The 18,231-nt window shown below is 48.7% G+C and overlaps 1 protein-coding gene across 1 annotated transcript in view; it reads right to left on the bottom strand.

Annotated features, from left to right (window-relative positions):
* mrvi1 (murine retrovirus integration site 1 homolog) overlaps positions 1-18,231 on the bottom strand; it is a 270,208-nt gene that overhangs the window by 237,990 nt on the left and 13,987 nt on the right. Inside the window, exons 3-4 of the mRNA XM_038806059.1 lie at positions 13,967-14,072; positions 7,264-7,325 (exon numbers count right to left, since the gene is read on the bottom strand). Coding sequence (XP_038661987.1) covers positions 7,264-7,325; positions 13,967-14,072 — 168 coding nt within the window. The remainder of the gene's footprint in view (positions 1-7,263; positions 7,326-13,966; positions 14,073-18,231) is intronic.

Below are 18,231 nucleotides of genomic sequence, written 5' to 3'. Positions count from 1 at the left end.
TTTAGGGCCTTATGGGCCCCAACGCTACCTCTGGGTTGATCCCCAGGATGTACATCAGGGTTGGCGGTGGCCTGCTGCGATTCCTGCCCTGTGACCTGGGTCCCTTTTGGCGACCGGGCCTGGACGGGCTCGTTAGTCTCGCGGGTATCCCAGGTGTCGGGCTGCCACCCTGTTCTGCAAGCTGCTCATCGGATGCAACAAGAACAGTGGGGGTGGGGGAAGAGAGGAATTTGAAGCGCTGTGGTGTTCTAACACCTCTCCTGCAGGGGTCACCAGCACGGGCCCCATCACCTCCTCCTCCCTCAGGACGCCCAATGGCCCCCCTGGCTACTCCTTGGGACTGCCAAAGCAAGCTCCAGGAGCTTGCCATTCCTGGAAGCCCGCTCTCGTCTCAACCAGGGGCTTGGCCACCCCCCACTGGGACTGTGCCACCTCTCTCTGGGACTGCGCCATGTCACTCAGTGATTGTGCCAGGTTCCGCTATGAATGGCGCAAGTCAGCCAGTGCCTGGGCAGTGCTGTTGATGCACGCAGCAATGACCAGTTCTGACTGGGCCAAGCATTGGAGTGCCGCTGCAGTGTCCATGTGGCCCTGGTACATAGCTGCCTGTGACAGGGCAGCCCTGTCTTGTACCTCGGCCACAGAGTGCGCCAGGCCTTGGACATCCTGGCTCATGGCCGATATCTTCCCTGCCAAGGCCTCCACCACGGATGCCACCCTTGCAATGTTCACCTCGGTGGCACGCATGGTCGGCACTGCCTCCTGCCCCTGCAGGCAGTTGGACTTCTCCAATTCCGCCTGCAGGCACTGGATGGCTGCTGACACCCCCTTGTGTAAACCCCGGCTCTGTGTCTGTATCTCCAGCATCGATGGGACTGCCCTTTCCAGAAGCTTCAGACCGTCCCTGGGGTCGGGCCACCCTCTGTCCCCTCGGGAGTTCCTACCTCCACCTAATGTACCGCTGCATGTGTGTGGTGAGCACCAGATAGAGCCTCTTCACTAAAATGCCCAACCGAGTTGAGTGTCTGTGGGATGGTGGAGGGTGTTGGAGACAGCTGTGATGGAAAGTCGATGTTGCCCTGGGCTGGTGTTCCGGGGGTGTTGCGGGCTGGCATTTGGTGGGCTCGCGCCGCTGTCTGGTGCTGCGTCGCTGCATGCCCTGGGGTTGTGACAGGGGAACACCAGAAGGGCCTCGTCATCAGGTGAGCAAGAACCAAGACATTATTTTTAAAATAAATTTAGAGTGCCCAATTATTTTTTTTCCAATTAAGGGGCAATTTAGCGTGGTCAATCTACCTAACCTGCACATCTTTGGGTTGTGGGGGTGAGACCCACGCAGACACGGGGAGAATGTGCAAATTCCACATGGACAGTAACCTGGGGCCAGGATCGAATCTGGTCCTCAACGCCATGAGGGCAGCAGTGCTAATCACTGCGCCACCAGGCTGCCCTATCCCACTCACCTTTAAGATGCTTTCTAAAACCTACCTGTTGACCACATTTTAATTCTCTAGCCAAACGTTTCTGGCTGTTCCAATCAGAGGGATCTTACGCTTGGTTCCCCAGCAGTTAAGGGCGAAAGAAACGGGAGAAACCATTGGCTGCGACAGGGGGAATGTGCAAACTCCAAAGACACAAGACACGACGCATGTTGGATTGCCGGTTGGGGTGGTGGTGTGTGGAATTTGGGATGGTGGGGAGATGGGATGGTGGGGGTGCTTGGATAGTGTGGGGGTTGTGCACCGCGTGCCATAGGGATATCTTGGTTCCTGATGCTGACTTCCGCCTCAGAGACTGCCCTCCCTCCGGGCCCACCAACCAGGTTCAGTGCCCGCTACTCCGCGATGGTTAGGAGATGCAGGTCGGCAGGCCCCCTCCAGTCTTCTTTCTCTCCCTGTGGTTGTACCCTGTCTCCTCCTGCAGGGGTGGGGGGGGGGGGGGGGGGGGGGCAACAGAAAATGCACACGTTAGGCAGTCGGATGCGGCCAGCACAAGGGCTGGCCTTTGTGAACAGGGCACCACGCCATAGCAGGCAGAATGGGTGCTGGCATATGGTGCAGGATGGGGTGGGAGCAGACTACCGGCGTGTGAGGTTTGGTCGCCATCCGGGTGGGGGGGGGGGGGGGGGGGGGGGGGGAGTAGTTGGGTGTGTGGGGCAAGGGTTGGCGCCAGGAGCATGGTGCTGGCTACTCACCCTAGCTGACCTGAGGAGGTCATGCAGCTTTTTCTGGCACTATTGGCCGGTCCTGTTGGTGGGACCCACGGCTCTCATGGCCCCTGCCACCAGCACCCAGGCCCGGTGTACGGCGGCGGATGGCAGCCTCCTTCCCACCCCGGGGAAAAGGATGCCCCGCCTCTCCTCCATGGCACCAGCAGGGTCTCGAGCTTCAAATTTGCGAAACAGAGTGCCATTCTTTTGGTTGCCATATTGTTGGCTGGAATGAGTGTGTGTGTGTGGGGGGATTGGAGTGCTGAAATGCATCTGCAGCTTGTCAGCCTCTCGAATGCCAATCTCAACCCGGGAGAATTGGACACCATTTTTCATTGGTATTGCTCTAGTTCCACATGGCACTGGTGCCAGCCCATTAACGAATGGGGGGTTGGGTTCCGTGGTGCGGGGTGGGGGATTTTGTGGTGAAGGGGTGTTCGTGGTGGTCGGGGATGGGTTCTGTGGTGGGAGGGGGTTCCTCTATTCTATTTTTATCCTTTTCACACTGGGCATCACAATCTGTCAAGAGCTGAGATTGGTGGGAGGCCCACCCCACCGGCATGATGTCGTGGGACTCGCCTCCTGATTTTTTTTTTGTTTATGTGTCAAACACTATGGTGGGAAAAGCCAGCAGTGCAGCCTGTGGGCTACTCCCCGCTTTTCCCACCTCAGCTACAATTAATCAAAAAATGAGAAAATTCCCTCCCATATTTTAAATTCGTATTTTATTTCTAGGCCCATAAAACCATAAGACCATAAGACATAGGAGCAGAATTAGGCCACTCGGCCCATCGAGTCTGCTCTGCCATTCAATCATGGCTGATATTTTCTCGTCCCCATTCTCCTGCCTTTTCCCCATAACCCCGATCCCCTTATTAATCAAGAACCCACCTATCTCTGTCTTAAAGACACTCAGTGATTTGGCCTCCACGGCCTTCTGCGGCAAAGAGGTCAACAGATTCACCACCCTCTGGCTGAAGAAATTCCTCCTCATCTCTGTTTTAAAGGATCATTCCTCTAGTCTGAGATTGTGTCCTCTGGTTCTAGTTTTTCCTACAAGTGAAAACATTCTCTCCACGTCCACTCTATCCAGGCCACGCAGTAGCCTGCAAGTTTTAATAAGATCCCCCCTCATCCTGCTAAACTCCACGAGTACAGACCCAGAGTCCTCAACCGTTCCTCATATGACAAGCTCTTCATTTCAGGGATCATTCTTGTGAACCACCTCTGGACCCTTTCCAAGGCCAGCACCTCATTCCTTAGATATGGGGCCCAAAACTGCTCACAATGCTCCAAATAGGGTCTGACCAGAGCCTTGTATAACCTCAGAAGTACATCCATGGTCTTGTATTCTAGCCCTCTTGACATGAATGCTAACATTGCATTTGCCTCCCTAACTGCCGACTGAACCTGCACGTTAACCTTAAGAGAATCGTGAACAAGGACTCCCAAGTCCCATTGTGCTTCAGATTTCTTAAGCATCTTCCCATTTAAAAAATAGTCTATGCCTCCATTTCTCCTTCAAAAGACACTTTTCGACATTGTATTCCGTCTGCCACTTCTTTGCCCACTCATCTTCAGTTGTTTCGTCAATGACATGCCCTATATCGGCCAGAATTTTCCAGCCATAGTGATTCACTTTTCCCACTGGCAGCACACCCCGACTTGCGGATATGCCAGTGGTGTGGGGTGACTTCAATGGGAAATCCTATTGACAAGTGGCGGGAGTAGTGAATCCCGCCACCAGCAATCAGTGCACCACTGAGAGACACCCGGCTGGGGGGGCCAGAGAATCCTGCCCATCATAAGGTCTTAAATGGGGGTGTTCACTGAAGATTGTACAATGTTCATCACCATTTGCAACTCCATTAAAACAGTCCATGTCCATATTCAGAAAAGCATGGCAACATTCAGGCTTGAGCTGATAGTTGGCAAGTAACATTCGCGTCACACGAACGCTAGGCTCACCTTCACCATCAAGAGAGGATTTAACCATTGGTCCTTGACAGAGTGGTGTTACCATTGCTGAATCCCCCACTATCAACATCCTGGGATTACCTTTGACCAGAAATTGAACTGGATCAGTCATATAAAAACTGTAGGTAACAGAGCAGGTCAGAGACTGGGAATACTGCATTGAGTAACTCATCTCCTAACACCAAAGCATGTCCACCATCTACAAGGCACAAGTCATGAGTGTATTGGAATACTCTCCAATTGCCTCAATCAGTCCAGTTCCAACAACACTCAAGAAGCTCGACACTATCCAGGATAAAGCAGCCCGTTTGACTGGCACCCCTTCCAACATCTTCAAAAATCACTCCCTTCACCACCAATCCACAGTGGCAGCCATGTGTACCATTTACTAAACGCACTGCAGTAACTCACCCAAGTTCCTTCAACAGCACTTTACAAACCCGTGACCGCTACCACCAAGAAAGACAAAGGAAGTAGATCCATGGTCTTACCACCACCTGCAAATTCCCCTCCAAGCCATACACCATTCTGACTTGGAAATATATCGCCCTTCTTTCCCTGTCACTAGGTCAAATTCCTGGAACTTCCCTCCTAAGCACTGTGGGTATGCCTATACCACATGGACTAAAGCTGTTGAAGAAGGTAACACCACCACCTTCTCAAGAGAAATTAGGGATGGGTAATAAATGTTGACCCAGACAGTGGTGCCCGCATCCTGTGAAAGGATAAATTAAGGGCGGGATTCTCCGTTAGCGGACACCAAAATTGGGAAATGTGATTTGGCGGAGAATAGCTTCTGACGCCAAAATTGCGGTAGGCGGCGATTTGAGGCCAAATCTTGATTCTCCATCACCTTGAAAACCGCATCAATGCGTTTCACTTTGCACGTACATTAGGCACCATTTGTATAGCATTAGCAGGACCAATCCGGTACTCTCCAGGGCCTCCGTGATTCTCCGCCTCCGATGGGCCGAGTTCCCGATTACGTGGTTCACTTGTGATTTTAAAAACCGACGTGACGGCTGCTAAGGGGTAGAGAGGTGGTACAGAAAGCGTCCAACGTGGCCATAGTGTGCTGACAGTTGTGCCGCTGGCCGGGGGACTTCTGCCAGGGCTGGGGGGGTATAGTAGGGGGTGGCCAGGAGGTGGACTGTGGATCAGGGTGGACGCACACGGAGCACCATTTTCACAGACGGTAAGGCAGCCATGCAGCTGCGCACACTGCTAACAGCCCACTTTGAACCTGGTGCCACGGCTCGTATAGGTGTCACCCCAGGGTACCCCCCTGGGTGCCCTCTGCCTCAGATGACCCATCAACTATGGGCGTACTCGAGCACCCACCAGTACCATCTTTTTGGCTTAGTTAAGTGTATGTGGGGATTGTAATGTGTATGTGCGGCTGTAGCTTGTCAGCCTCCCGAGTGTCAATCACGAACCCGGCATATCTCGCACGATTTTTCAGTGGAATCATAAGACCATAAGACGTAGGAGCAGAATTAGGCCACTTGGCCCATCGAGTCTGCTCTGCCATTCAATCATGGCTGATATGTTCTCATCCCCATTCTCCTGCCTTCTCCCCATAACCCCTGATCCCCTTATTAATCAAAAACCTATCTATCTCTGTCTTAAAGACACTCAGTGAATTGGCCTCCACAGCCTTCTGCGGCAAAGAGTTCCACAGATTCACCACCCTCTGGCTGAAGAAATTCCTCCTCATCTTTGTTTTAAAGGATCGCCCCATTAATCTGAGATGGTGTCCTCTGGTTCTAGTTTTTCCTACAAATGGAAACATCCTCTCCACATCCACTCTATCCAGGCCTCACAGTATCTTGTACGTTTCAGTAAGATCCCCCCTCATCCTTCTAAACTCCAATGAGTACAGACCCAGAGTCCTCAAACGTTCCTCATACGACAAGCTCTTCATTCCAGGGATCATTCTTGTGAACCTCCTCGGGACCATTTCCAAGGCCAGCACATCCTTCCTTAGATATGGGCCCAAAATTGCTCACAATACTCCAAATGGGGTCTGACCAGAGCCTTATACAGCCTCAAAAGTACATCCCTGCTCTTGTATTCTAGTCCTCTTGACATGAATGCTAACATTGCATTTGCCTTCATAAATGCCGACTGAACCTGCACATTAACCTTAAGAGAATCGTGAACAAGGACTCCCTTGCTTTCTGAAGTATTTCCCCATTTAGAAAATAGTCTATGCCTAGATTCCTCCTTCCAAAGTGCATAACTTCACACTTTTCCACATTGTATTTCATTTGCCACTTCATTGCCCACTCTCTTAGCTTGTCCAAGTCCTTCTGCAGCCCCCTTGCTTCCTCAATACTACCTGTCCCTCTACAGATCTTTGTATTATCTGCAAACTTAGCAACAGTGCCTTCAGTACCTTCTTCCAGATCATTCATGTATATTGTAAAAAGTTGTGGCCCCAGCACAGACCCCTGAATCCACGGAATTGAGTGTGTTCCACATGGCACCGATGCAAGCGCCTCAACGGTAGTGGGATTGGTCCAGGTGCGGCGCCGTTTTTCTGTTGTAAAAGTCCACAAATTCTACGTTGGAGTCAACGCTTAGGCTCAGAAACGGAGAATCCATCCCAAAGTTGTTTTTTAAAATTCTATCACAATTAAAACCTGAATTAGGAAGACTCGATACTGATTTTCACTGCCAGAAAGTTGACTAAAATCTATCAGATTCAAAGATACATTAGGCTGGAAACAGACTTTCTGTGATGGGCTTAGTTTGTGTCCACCACATAAACGGAACAAAGTCATACCATTCGAAGAACTTCAATGATGAGGCAGTCTGTGAGGTGCCTTTTTTTGCAAAATGGTGAAGCGCAGGTCTTACAATTACTTTTAGAGTTCTGTTTTTAACAGCAGGTCCACCCCTTTGCTAAAGTTGATGTAATGTTTTATAATGTTCACAAACAAGTAATGAACACCATGAGCTTTGCCGTAACTGTGACTGAAAAATCTGAGCTAATAAACATTGTGTAGTATATTCCAACGTGCACTTCAAACCTCTCTGAAGCCTCGTGTTACTTTTTTATGAAGCAATCTTACCCTCGTCTCGCTGTCATCATTCGCTTCCTCAAACACCTCCTGTTGTGTCTGGTCAGCTCCCCCTGCAAAGCAGACTCCAAGTTAGCAACACAGCAAGCCACAAATGTCGCCACCCGCATAGAGATTAACCGTCAGCTCTGCAAGGCGAATGATCAAAATCTGCAGCCAGGATGGAGAGAGTGGAGCAATATGAAGATGATAATGTACTTGGGGAGAAAGGGGAAATCATCTGATGCGTGAATGCATCAGTCACGCGAACCTCCATATTAATTCTCATCACTTGGCATCTTGCATAACTCACAGCAACAATCGCCAGGCAACTGGATCACTGCATGGAACCACTCAAAGGGATGCTAATTAACCAGACAAGACCGAGGTATCTCGTCTGGTAATGACAAACATCTGTTACATTTCTACAAAGGCTGATATCTCAGCTTCTTTAGACATGGAAAATTATTCAGAAATACGTCAGCTGTACATTAACAATTTGCCTGCTGACTTTGATCCTTCTTTAAACGGCCTGCAATTAGTACTTTAGAAAGCAAGGGCCATTCAGTTTCTACCACTGACGTGCTCCTTGCTTTTGATCTCGAGTTTTATCAATGATGAGATCTTGCTTTAAAGTTTCACTCGTGTGTCCGTAGGTTTCAATGTACAAAGGCCCAGGATTTTAATCAACAATCTTTCGTGTAGAAATGAATCGCATAATTCAAGATCACACAGTGCTTTGAGCAGGAAACCGATAATCCTGATCCAGTAACTCTCAATGTCAATACTCACCTTTTATGTTGTTAAAAAATTAAAGTTGTGTATTTGGATGCGCATTTCCCTCAGAGGATCCAAACTTTGCTTTGTTGGACTCTCTGTAAACACTGCAACGTTCCCAAAACCCCCTGTAAATATTGACACACTCCTGAGGACCCCCTGTAAACACTGACACACGCCCATGGAATCCCTGTAAATACGAGCACACCCCTGAGGACACACTGCGAATGCTGAATACGCTCCAAGAAACCCTTGTAAAGAGGGCAGCATGGTGACAGAGTGGTTAGCATAGCTGCCTCACGGCGCTGAGGTCCCAGGTTCGATCCTGGCTCTGGGTCACTGTCCATGTGGAGTTTGCACATTCTCCCCGTGTCTGCGTGGGTTTCGCCCCCACAACCCAAAAATGTGCAGAGTAGGTGGATTGGCCACGCTAAATTGCCCCTTAATTGGAAAAAATAATTGGGTAATCTAAATTTATTTAAAAAAAAGAAACCCTTGTAAATATTGGCACACTCCCAGGGTCCCCCTGTAAATACTGTCACACTCGTGGAGACCCCTGTAAATACTGACAGGTTCCCAGGAAACCTCTGGAAATACTGAGACACTCATAGGGAACCCCTGTAAAAACTCGCACATACCCAGGAATATAGAAACAATCTGTAAACAATCTGTAAACAAGTAAAGCTTTCTCAAATCCATCAGCAGAACACTCCCCTTGCAAAATCAAGTATTACCTCACTTTTATAATACCTTAAATACAGCTTTAGCAGACATATTGTTTGTATGTATATTTCCCAGATTTTTCAACGACATTACTGCAACAACTATAAAATATAACAATTCCTTTCATTCTTCACAGAAGTAATAATTCTGGTAGCTTGGTTGTACATAATTTGAGTATTGTTGCAAAATGGAAATAAGCTGTCAAAGGTTTTCATCTTGCAGTCATCAGGACAGACACAAGAATGCCAAATTTCAAAGGGAGCAACAATTAATACTCCATGAGAAACAGCTGCTGATTGGCAAATCAACTCTGATTGGTAGAGGTATTACTATGGACAATGCTCGAGGAAATTAATGTCCACCATGCTTTAGTTTAATTCAAAAAAAGATGCAATGCCTGGGTATGTTCCTTTTGCCTGCAGAGGGCAGGATCCTGCGTATAAATATATATTGTTTCTAGCAAGTGTAAATGAACCACATTGAGAGCCTGACTGATAAAATTGGTTTTTCCACAATTGAACAGGACTTGCTGAACAATCTCGAGTGTGCTAAGTATCACACAAATAACCCATTTAAGGTGATTGGTCAGGCTCGCAATGTGGCCTACCTATGCCTGCCAGGAGCTACATATATTCATACACACTGGTCCTCTGCGGGCAAAAGGAATATGTCCAGGCACTGCACCTTTTTTGAATTAAAAAAAAGCATAGTGGACAGTCGTTCCCAGATGCTTTCTCTATGGCAATGCCTCAAACAGCATCTATTCACCAACTTATCATAATCCTTTGCTTATTCAATTTAAGTTGTAGCTCCCTTTAAAATTAGCATTTTTGTGTCTGATCTGATGAGTGGAAGATAAAAAAGCTTCAGCAGTATGTCTCTTTTTTCAGCAGCACAGAAGTAATAATCTACAACAATCTTCTTTTATATATCACCTTTAATATCGTAAATTGTCTCAAAGAACTTCACACAAGCATTATCAAATGTCATTTGAGACCGGAGGAATTGACAGAGACAGATTCCTGTAAAATACACAGTAAGAAGTCTTACAACACCAGGTTAAAGTCCAACAGGTTTGTTTCAAACACTAGCTTTTGGAGCACTGCTCCTTCCTCAGGTGAATGGAGAGGTATGTTCCAGAAACATATATATAAACAAAGTCAAAGATGCAAGACAATGCGTTGAATGCGAGCATTTGCAGGTAATTAAGTCTTTACAGATCCAGAGATGGGGTAATCCCAGGTTAAAGAGGTGTGAATTGTCTCAAGCCCAGACAGTTGATAAGATTTGCAAACCCAGGCCAGAAGGTGGGGGATGAATGTAATGCAACATGAATCCCAGGTCCCGGTTGAGGGCGTACTAATGTGTGCGGAACTTGGCTATAACTTTCTGCTCGGTGATTTTGCTTGTCAGAGGCTGAATGCCCTTGACTGCTGAAGTTTTTCCGACTGGAAGGGAACATTCCTGCCTGGCGATTGTCGCGCGATGTCCGTTCATCCATTGTCGCAGAGTCTGCATGGTCTATACTGTGCTCACCCCAGTCCAATGCCGGCATCTCCACATCATGGTAAAATACACGGCAGAAAAACGAAGATACAGCAAAAACAGAAGCACTTGGATCCCTAAATTCCACTGAGGCTGGATAACAAATATAGTTTTGGTATCTCTCCAATTCTTGCCTCTTGTGCCTCCTCGGTTGCAATCTCTCCACCATTGGTGGCCATGTCTTCCACGGCTTGGGTCCGAGATCTGGAATTCCCTCCCTAAATCTCCCCACACTCTGTTCTCCCTTGAAATGCTCCTTAAAACCTACCTCTTAGACCAAGTTTTTGGTCTTTAACTTAATATCTCCTGATAATGCTTAAGTGCCATACTTTATTTTGTAATGCTCCTGTGAAACAACTTGGGGCGCTTCATTATATTAAAGGGCTAGATCAGTTTAAGTCATTGTCATTGGTGTGGGGAGGGGCAGAGAATTTGGGGCATGACCTCATTCCAAGTTTCACCCTAGACCATTTCAGAAATTCCGCTCAAAGTGTGATGGATGTTATGCTAATGCTGCATAGATAAGAATTGTTCATCTTCATCCATTTCACTTGAGTTTCTCCTATTAAATCCTTTAGTAACCCAAAGTGATGTAGTTCATATTCATTGCTAAAGAAGTACCTTGCATTTATATTGCACCTTTCCCAACCTCAGGAAGTCTCATAGTGCTTCACAGCCAATTAAGTAATTTTCTTTTTTTTCCAGAAAATATTTTATTGAAGCATTTGTAATTTTCACAGTTTAACATATTGACATTTCTAAAACAACTACGTGGGCCAACACACACAAAACCGCCGAGAAGAACAACAAACAGTAAACCACGTCCCCACTTCCCGTATACTAAGTTCCCTGTCCTTATCTAACAGCGCAACACCTCCGTTTTCCTTCCCCCCCCCCCCCCGCTTTTTCCCTTTCCCCCCCTTACTGCTGACGTTCAATTTTCCTTGAAGAAATCGATGAACGGTTGCCAACTCCGGGTGAATCCCTGTATTGATCCTCTCAGAGCTAACTTGATTTTCTCCAGACTGAGAAACCCAACATATCGCTGACACACACTCCTGACTTTGGAGGTTCCGAGTCCTTCCATCCCAGCAAGATCCATCTCTGGGCCACCAGGGAGGAGAAGGCCAGGATATCGGTCTCCCTCCCCCTTTGTCCCCGGACCCTCCGCCACCCCAAATATTGCCAATTCTGGATTCGGAGATACCCTACCTTCCAGGACTTCTGACATAACATCCGCAAATCCCTGCCAGAATTCCCTCAGTTTCGGACATGCCCAAAACATATGTACATGGTTAGCCGGGCTACCCCACCCCGCCCACATCTGTCCTCCACCTCCTCAAAGAACCTACTCCTCCGGGCTACCGTTATGTGGGCCCTGTGGACTACCTTGAACTGGATCAAGCTAAGTCTAGCACAAGACGAGGATGCATTTACTCTTTTCAAGGTTTTTTCCCACAGTTCAGTTTCCAGCTCCCCTCCTAGCTCCTCTTCCAACTTCCTCTCCACCTCCCCGATAGGGGCCCCTATCCACTCTATCAATTCCCTGTATATCTCCAAAACCCTCCCTTCAACAACTCCTGTTTTCGACAGCACTTTATCCTGTAGTCCCCTCAGGGGAAGGCGAGGAAAGCTTGGAACCTGCCTCCATACAAAGTCCCGCACTTGAAGGTACCGAAACCCATCCCCACCCGGCAAATCAAACTCCTCCTCTAATGCCTCCAAGGTCGGAAAGTCCTCCTGGATATGAATAGATCCCCAAACCTGTCAATCCCTGCCCACGGCCATATCTTAAAGCCCCCATCCAGCTCCCCCGGGGCAAACCGGTGATTGTCACAGATTGGTGACCACACTGTCGCACCCTTCAGTCTCATGTTCTGCCTCCATTGCCCCCTCACCCTTAGGGCTGTCACCACCACAGAGCTTGTAGAATATCGAGCGGCGAGAACGGCAGGGGCGCCATCAGTAAAGCCTCCAAGCTCGTACCCTTGCAGGATGCTGCCTCCACTCGCTCCCAGACCGACTCCTCCCCCACTACCAACTGCCTGACCAACGATATGTTGGCCGCCCAGTAATAGTTAATAAAGCTCGGGAGGGCCAAGCCCCCTTCTCCGCGGATGCGTTCCAGGAGTTTACTCTCGGGGTTTTACCCGCCCATGCAAACCTCGACATCGCTGCGTTCATACTTCTGAAAAAAGCCTTTGGGACAAAAATCGGGAGACATTGAAAAAAGAAAAGCAGTCTTGGAAGGATCGTCATCTACACTGTCTGAACCCTCCCTGCCTGCCTCAGTGGAAATTCCTTCTCATTTGATCCACTGCTTTGCCCAAATCTAACTTATGAAGCTGCACCCAATCCTTAGCCACTTGAATCCCCAGATATCTAAAACTGCTCCCAACCACTTTGAAAGGTAACTCCTTCAGTCTCCTTTCCTGCCCCCTGGATCACGAACATCTCGATCTTTCCCATATTTAACTTACAACCTGAAAATTGCCCAAATTCTCCTAATACCTCCATGATTTCAGTCATCCCCCCACTGGGTCTGTGACATAAAGTATCAAATCGTCCGTACAGAGAGAGACCCTGTGTCCCCCCCCCCCCCCCCCCCCCCCCCCCCCCTTCACTATACCCCACCAGGCATTCACTGCTCTCAGGGTCATTGCTAAGGGCCCTATGGCCAGGGCAAACAGTAATGGGGAGAGCGGCATCCCTGCCTTGTCCCCCGACATAGATTAAAGTATTCCAATCAAACTAGGTTAGTTCTTACGTTTGCCACCGGAGCCTGGTACAACAGCTGGATCCACTTCACAAATCCCTGCCCAAACTCAAACCTGCCTAAAATATCCCATAGGTACTTCCACTCCACCCGGTCGAAAGCCTTCTCCGCGTCCATGGCTACTACCACCTCAACCTTGCGCCCCTCCACTGGCATCATTATAACATTGAGAAGCCATCTAATATTGGATGTCAGGTGCCTGCCCTTTACAAATCCTGTCTGATCCTCCCCAATTACCTCCGGGACAATGAAGTAATTTTCACACAACACACTCCCACAAATAACAATTTAATAATGGCCAGAATATCTATTTTTACAATGTCGGTGGAGGGTTGAATAATGGTCAGGACACAGGGAAAAAAACCCTGCTCTTCCTTGAATTAATGCCTGTGGGACCTTTAACGTTCATCTGATAGGGTTCATCCAAAAGACAGCACCTCCAAAAGACAGCACCTCCAACAGCGCCGCATTCCCTCAGTAATGCTCTTGGAGTCTCAGCTTGGATTACATGCTTGAGTCTGGACAGGAACCTGAACTCATATCTTTCTGACTCAGAGGTGAGGTCTACACCGTGTTAAGTTGGCATGGTTTACGTGGTATAGCCTGCAATAATGTCCTCATTACTATACAAGTGGAATAAACTGTCCACTCATCTTTTGAGAAGTACTTTTCCCAAGCTTGGACATTTTATTTACATTTTCCTACAATGTTCCAGTCCAGCTCGATTACTGCAGTAAGACATTGTGAAATTCAAACCATGATTGGGTTTGGCAGGTATTCACATTGCCACAATAAAATTCTTCTCCGCAAAAAAAAAACAAGGAAAGGGGGGAAGACACTGGGATTCCTAAAGCTCGCTTTTTAAAGCGGTTTTGCTGTTACTGATTTTCTTACCATCCACAATGTTCTCCTCAGAGCCTGAACAATTATGTTGTTTCTCAAGATGGATTCCTGACCCATGCTGGATATTGGGTACAATGGAGCGATGAGATTCCATTGCCTAGATCACAATGAAGAGTCATCAGAATTTACAACATTTGTCCGTTAAACCAACATTAGATTTTATTTTTAGTTTGAGAAAAAATAATTTAAAAATGACGGTAACACACGGTGATGCACAGTGTTAGCAGACTAACAATCCAGAGGGCTGGATTAATGATGCTGAATGCAGATATCCCCACAGCAGCTGCATGGAGATTTTAAATTCTGTAAAATAAATCTGGAATAATAACAATGTCCACAACACTATTGGATTCTTGTAAAAAAACATCTGGTTCAAGAAGCTGGCTCATCACCACCTTCTCTTGGGCAATTAGGGATGACAATAAATGCTGGCCTTGCTATGAATGAATAAAAACTAACGCAGCCCTGATCAATCTTTGTACATACCCGAAATATTGGATCAAATGTGCCATTCCTGTTGGTCACCCTACTTCCTGTTGCTATGTTCTGTTATCATCACGTTTGATTTCACACCAGCATTGATACGCTCAAAGTAAAATACTTGAAAAATCAGAAACAAAAAGGGAGTACAGAATCTTACCAAAAAATGGCAAAGTTTCAGTTCTGGTGAGGTTTTCTCACGGAATCCTACGCCACCTCAAGGAACGATTTCCTTCCATGAGAATCACACCACGCTCCAGGTGCCCTCCCGCCCATTCGCTGGCTCCAGGGAAACCTTTTTCTTTAAAAAAAATTTAGAGTACCCAATTAATTTTTTTCCAATTAAAGGGGCAATTTAGCCTGGCCAATTCACTTACCTGCACATCTTTGGGTTATGGGGATGAAACCCACGCAAACACGGGGAGAATGTGCAAACTCCACATGGACAGTGACCCAGGGCCGGGATCGAACCTGAGCTCCAGAGAAACTTAATCAGTGCAATCACTGGGGAGCACCATATGAACATCTCCCTAGCATTCATTCCAGATCCATCTGAGGGGAATGGAAGCCAGCTCCACGTTTTATTGAGGGAGCCCTGATCAAACACCTGGGTGTGGTGCAGCAGAGGTGGGGTGTACTCTACCTGTAATCCGGGAGGCGGCTCACCAGCAGGGTCAGCACCTGGGAAGCAATAGGTGCCTTGATCAGTGCCAACACAATGCATAAGAGGATGGGGCAGTAGTGCAGGAAGAAGATGAATGGACTTCTTTGTGTGACCAGGGTATATACTGCCACTTCCAGTCTCTCACTGTAACCCCTCACCCACCCTTCACATATCCAAGGTGATCTCTCATCCATTAATCTTACGGGTTGCCCACCTGTCACAATGCCCTCTTAACCCCCCGCTTCACCCCCATGATGCTTCCCCACCCCATGGTGCTGCCCCACCCCCATGGCATCCCCCAATCTCAGATTTCCTCCTCGCATCTCTGCTTCCACTCCAGTCCCACATATAGGCAGCACAGTAGCACAGTAGTTAGCACTGTTGCTTCACAGCTCCAGGGTCCCATGTTCGATTCCCGCTTGGGTCTCTGTCTGTGTGGAATCTACAAATTCTTTCCATGTCTGTGTGGGGTGCTCCGTTTTCCTCCCACAAGCTCCGAAAGACGTGTTTGTTAGGTGAATTGGATATTCTGAATTCTTCCTCTGTGTATCTGAACAGACGACAGAGCGTGCCGACGGGGGGCTTTTCACAGTAACTTCATTGCAGTGTTAATATATGCCTACTTGTGACAATAATAAAGATTATTATTACAATAATAAAAATTATTACTATGCCACTCCCTACCTATCCAACCTGGCAGGCACCACGGTAGCACAAGTGGCTAGTACTCACAGCGCCAGGGTCCCAGGTTCGATTCCCCGCTGGGTCACTGTCTGTACGTTCTCCCTGTGTCTGCATGGGTTTCCTCCGGGTGCTCCGGTTTCCTCCCACAGTCCAAAGACGTGCAGGTTAGGTGGATTAGCCATGCTAAATTGCCCTTAGTGTCCAAAAAGGTTAGGAGGGGTTATTGGGTTACGGGGATAGGATGGAAGTGAAGGCTTAAGTGGGTCGGTGCAGACTCGATGGGCCGAATGGCCTCCTTCTGCACCGTATGTTCTAAGTATGCCGCCTAGAATCTCCCCATTTGTGTCTGTGCAGAACGAACTGTAGCACAACTGGTACAGCCTGGAGTCATGCGGGAGCTTCGAAACCTGTCCCCAGATAAAGAGGGAGCGCTTGAACCGGCCAGGGAGGAGTCGTGCCTGTGTTGATGGGGCATTGAGAATACGTGAGATCCCTAATACCTCACCTGAGTACAATTCTCACACCAACCACCGTGATGTACTAAGGCCATCTCCCTTCTCTTGCAGGGAAACAATTGACCAGCCGGGACCATCCGTGCACCACCAGGGAGATCCAGAGCAACTCAGAGGGAGACTCCCATCTTACCCTCGAAAAGGCATCACAGCTGTCAGCCACACCCTCCACCAGCACAGATACTCATACCTCGGTGGGACAAGCTTCTGAGTCACTTACAGGTGAGCATCTGACAGGTGATGATCCACAGTAGGAGGAGGTAGGGACGTCGCAGGGCTCTGGCACTTTGCTGAGCCCCTGGCCAGTGACGTGCCCCTGGTCCAGTCATCCCCGAGCGGATAGAAATGCAAAGGCAGAGTCACGAGAGTCAGCAAGGGATGACAGTATCTCTCCTCAGGCTGGAGAAGCCCAATCGCCTTCTGTCCGAGGAAATGTTGCTGTCACTCAGACGCACTCAGGATAACACTGCAAGGGTGGCTTCCCAGTGGAGACATTGATGCAGGGCATGCCTGACGGGAGATGTCCACTCCATGCCTGAGGCTATGACCTCCACGTATGAGGGCTTCAACCGCATGGTGCAGGCAATGATGGGAATCCACGAGTCACAGAACCAGAGGATGGTGTGGCTCCTGGATCTCACTCCAGCTGCTCCTCGATCCCATAGAGCTGCACAGCAGCCCCCGAAGCACCCGAAGGGAAGAGGATTGGCAGGAGCGCGGCCCGGGTCCCTCAACCCAGGGGACCCCATGGATGCCCAGCTCATCTGACATCCCCATCGCGAAGAGGGACACACCTCCAGCTTGGCACAGCAAAGAGGGAAGCACTGCAACACCAATGCTGCTCGATTGTACTCAACGGGCACTCAAGGTCCAGGACCCCAGGGGACGCAGCAGACCACCTCTACCTCAGCTGTGGATCCGAGGCATAAGCCTAGATGTAGTGTGAGGAAGAGTAGGAAACTGTGGCATCCAGTGGACACGATGATAGGGCACCAAGAGACAGCACGGTGGCGTAGTGGTTAGCACTGGGACTACGATGCTGAGGACCCAGGTTTGAATCCCGGCCTTGGGTCACTGTCTGTGTGGAGTTTGCACATTCTCCCAGTGTCTGCATGGGTTTCACCCCCACAACCCAACGATGTACAGATTAGGTGGATTGACCACACTAAATTGCCCCTTAATTGGAAAAAAAAATAATTGGGTACTCTAAATTTATTTTAAAAAAAAGATAAGGCATCAATGTAATGTAGCACTTGTACTAAATTTCATGGGCCTAAGATCCGCAAACCGCTGCTCACACTTGGTGTTTCTCCCCTGTTTCACTCCTGTGGGGTGTGAGAGTGGCAGCGCTATGTCACTCCCACCTCCCACACTAATGACATATTGAAGACATGCCGCTGCTGTTGGTGACCATCACCACCTCTCCAGTGGTCCACTGTCCCCTGGGACAGGTGCAGTCTTCTCCAGCACTGGGGTCTGACATCTGAAGGTAGGATGACCGATGTACAGTCTCAAATAGGGCTGTTCCCTCTGTGGTGCTTGATGCGACCATCAATTCATTCAGAGACACGAGTTGAAGTAAACTGTGGCTTTAATCGGCTTACAACTGAGCCTGCCTGTGACTATGCTGAACTGAGGGCGGACTCGCAGGACCGCAGCACTTATACTTCCTGCTGGGGCGGAGCCAAGGGCGGAGCCCTGTACATGCTCCTCATCTCCCCCTGTGGGCAGAGCCGCGCAACGGCTCACAGATGGAGCCCACAGGGACACAGTAATGTACAGTGTGAATTTATAGTGGTTACACATTCACCACATTCACCCCCTGTTAAAAGATCAAGTCCGGCGGGGTGACGGGTCTACAAGTTCAGTTGGTCCGGCGCCCGAATCGTGTGTTGAGACCGACGGAGCACCGGAGT

This window comes from Scyliorhinus canicula, chromosome 9, assembly GCF_902713615.1.
Source record: "Scyliorhinus canicula chromosome 9, sScyCan1.1, whole genome shotgun sequence".
Classification (NCBI taxonomy): domain Eukaryota; kingdom Metazoa; phylum Chordata; class Chondrichthyes; order Carcharhiniformes; family Scyliorhinidae; genus Scyliorhinus; species Scyliorhinus canicula.
Note: the sequence above shows the minus strand (reverse complement) of the source record. Positions and strands in the feature narration are given on the sequence as shown.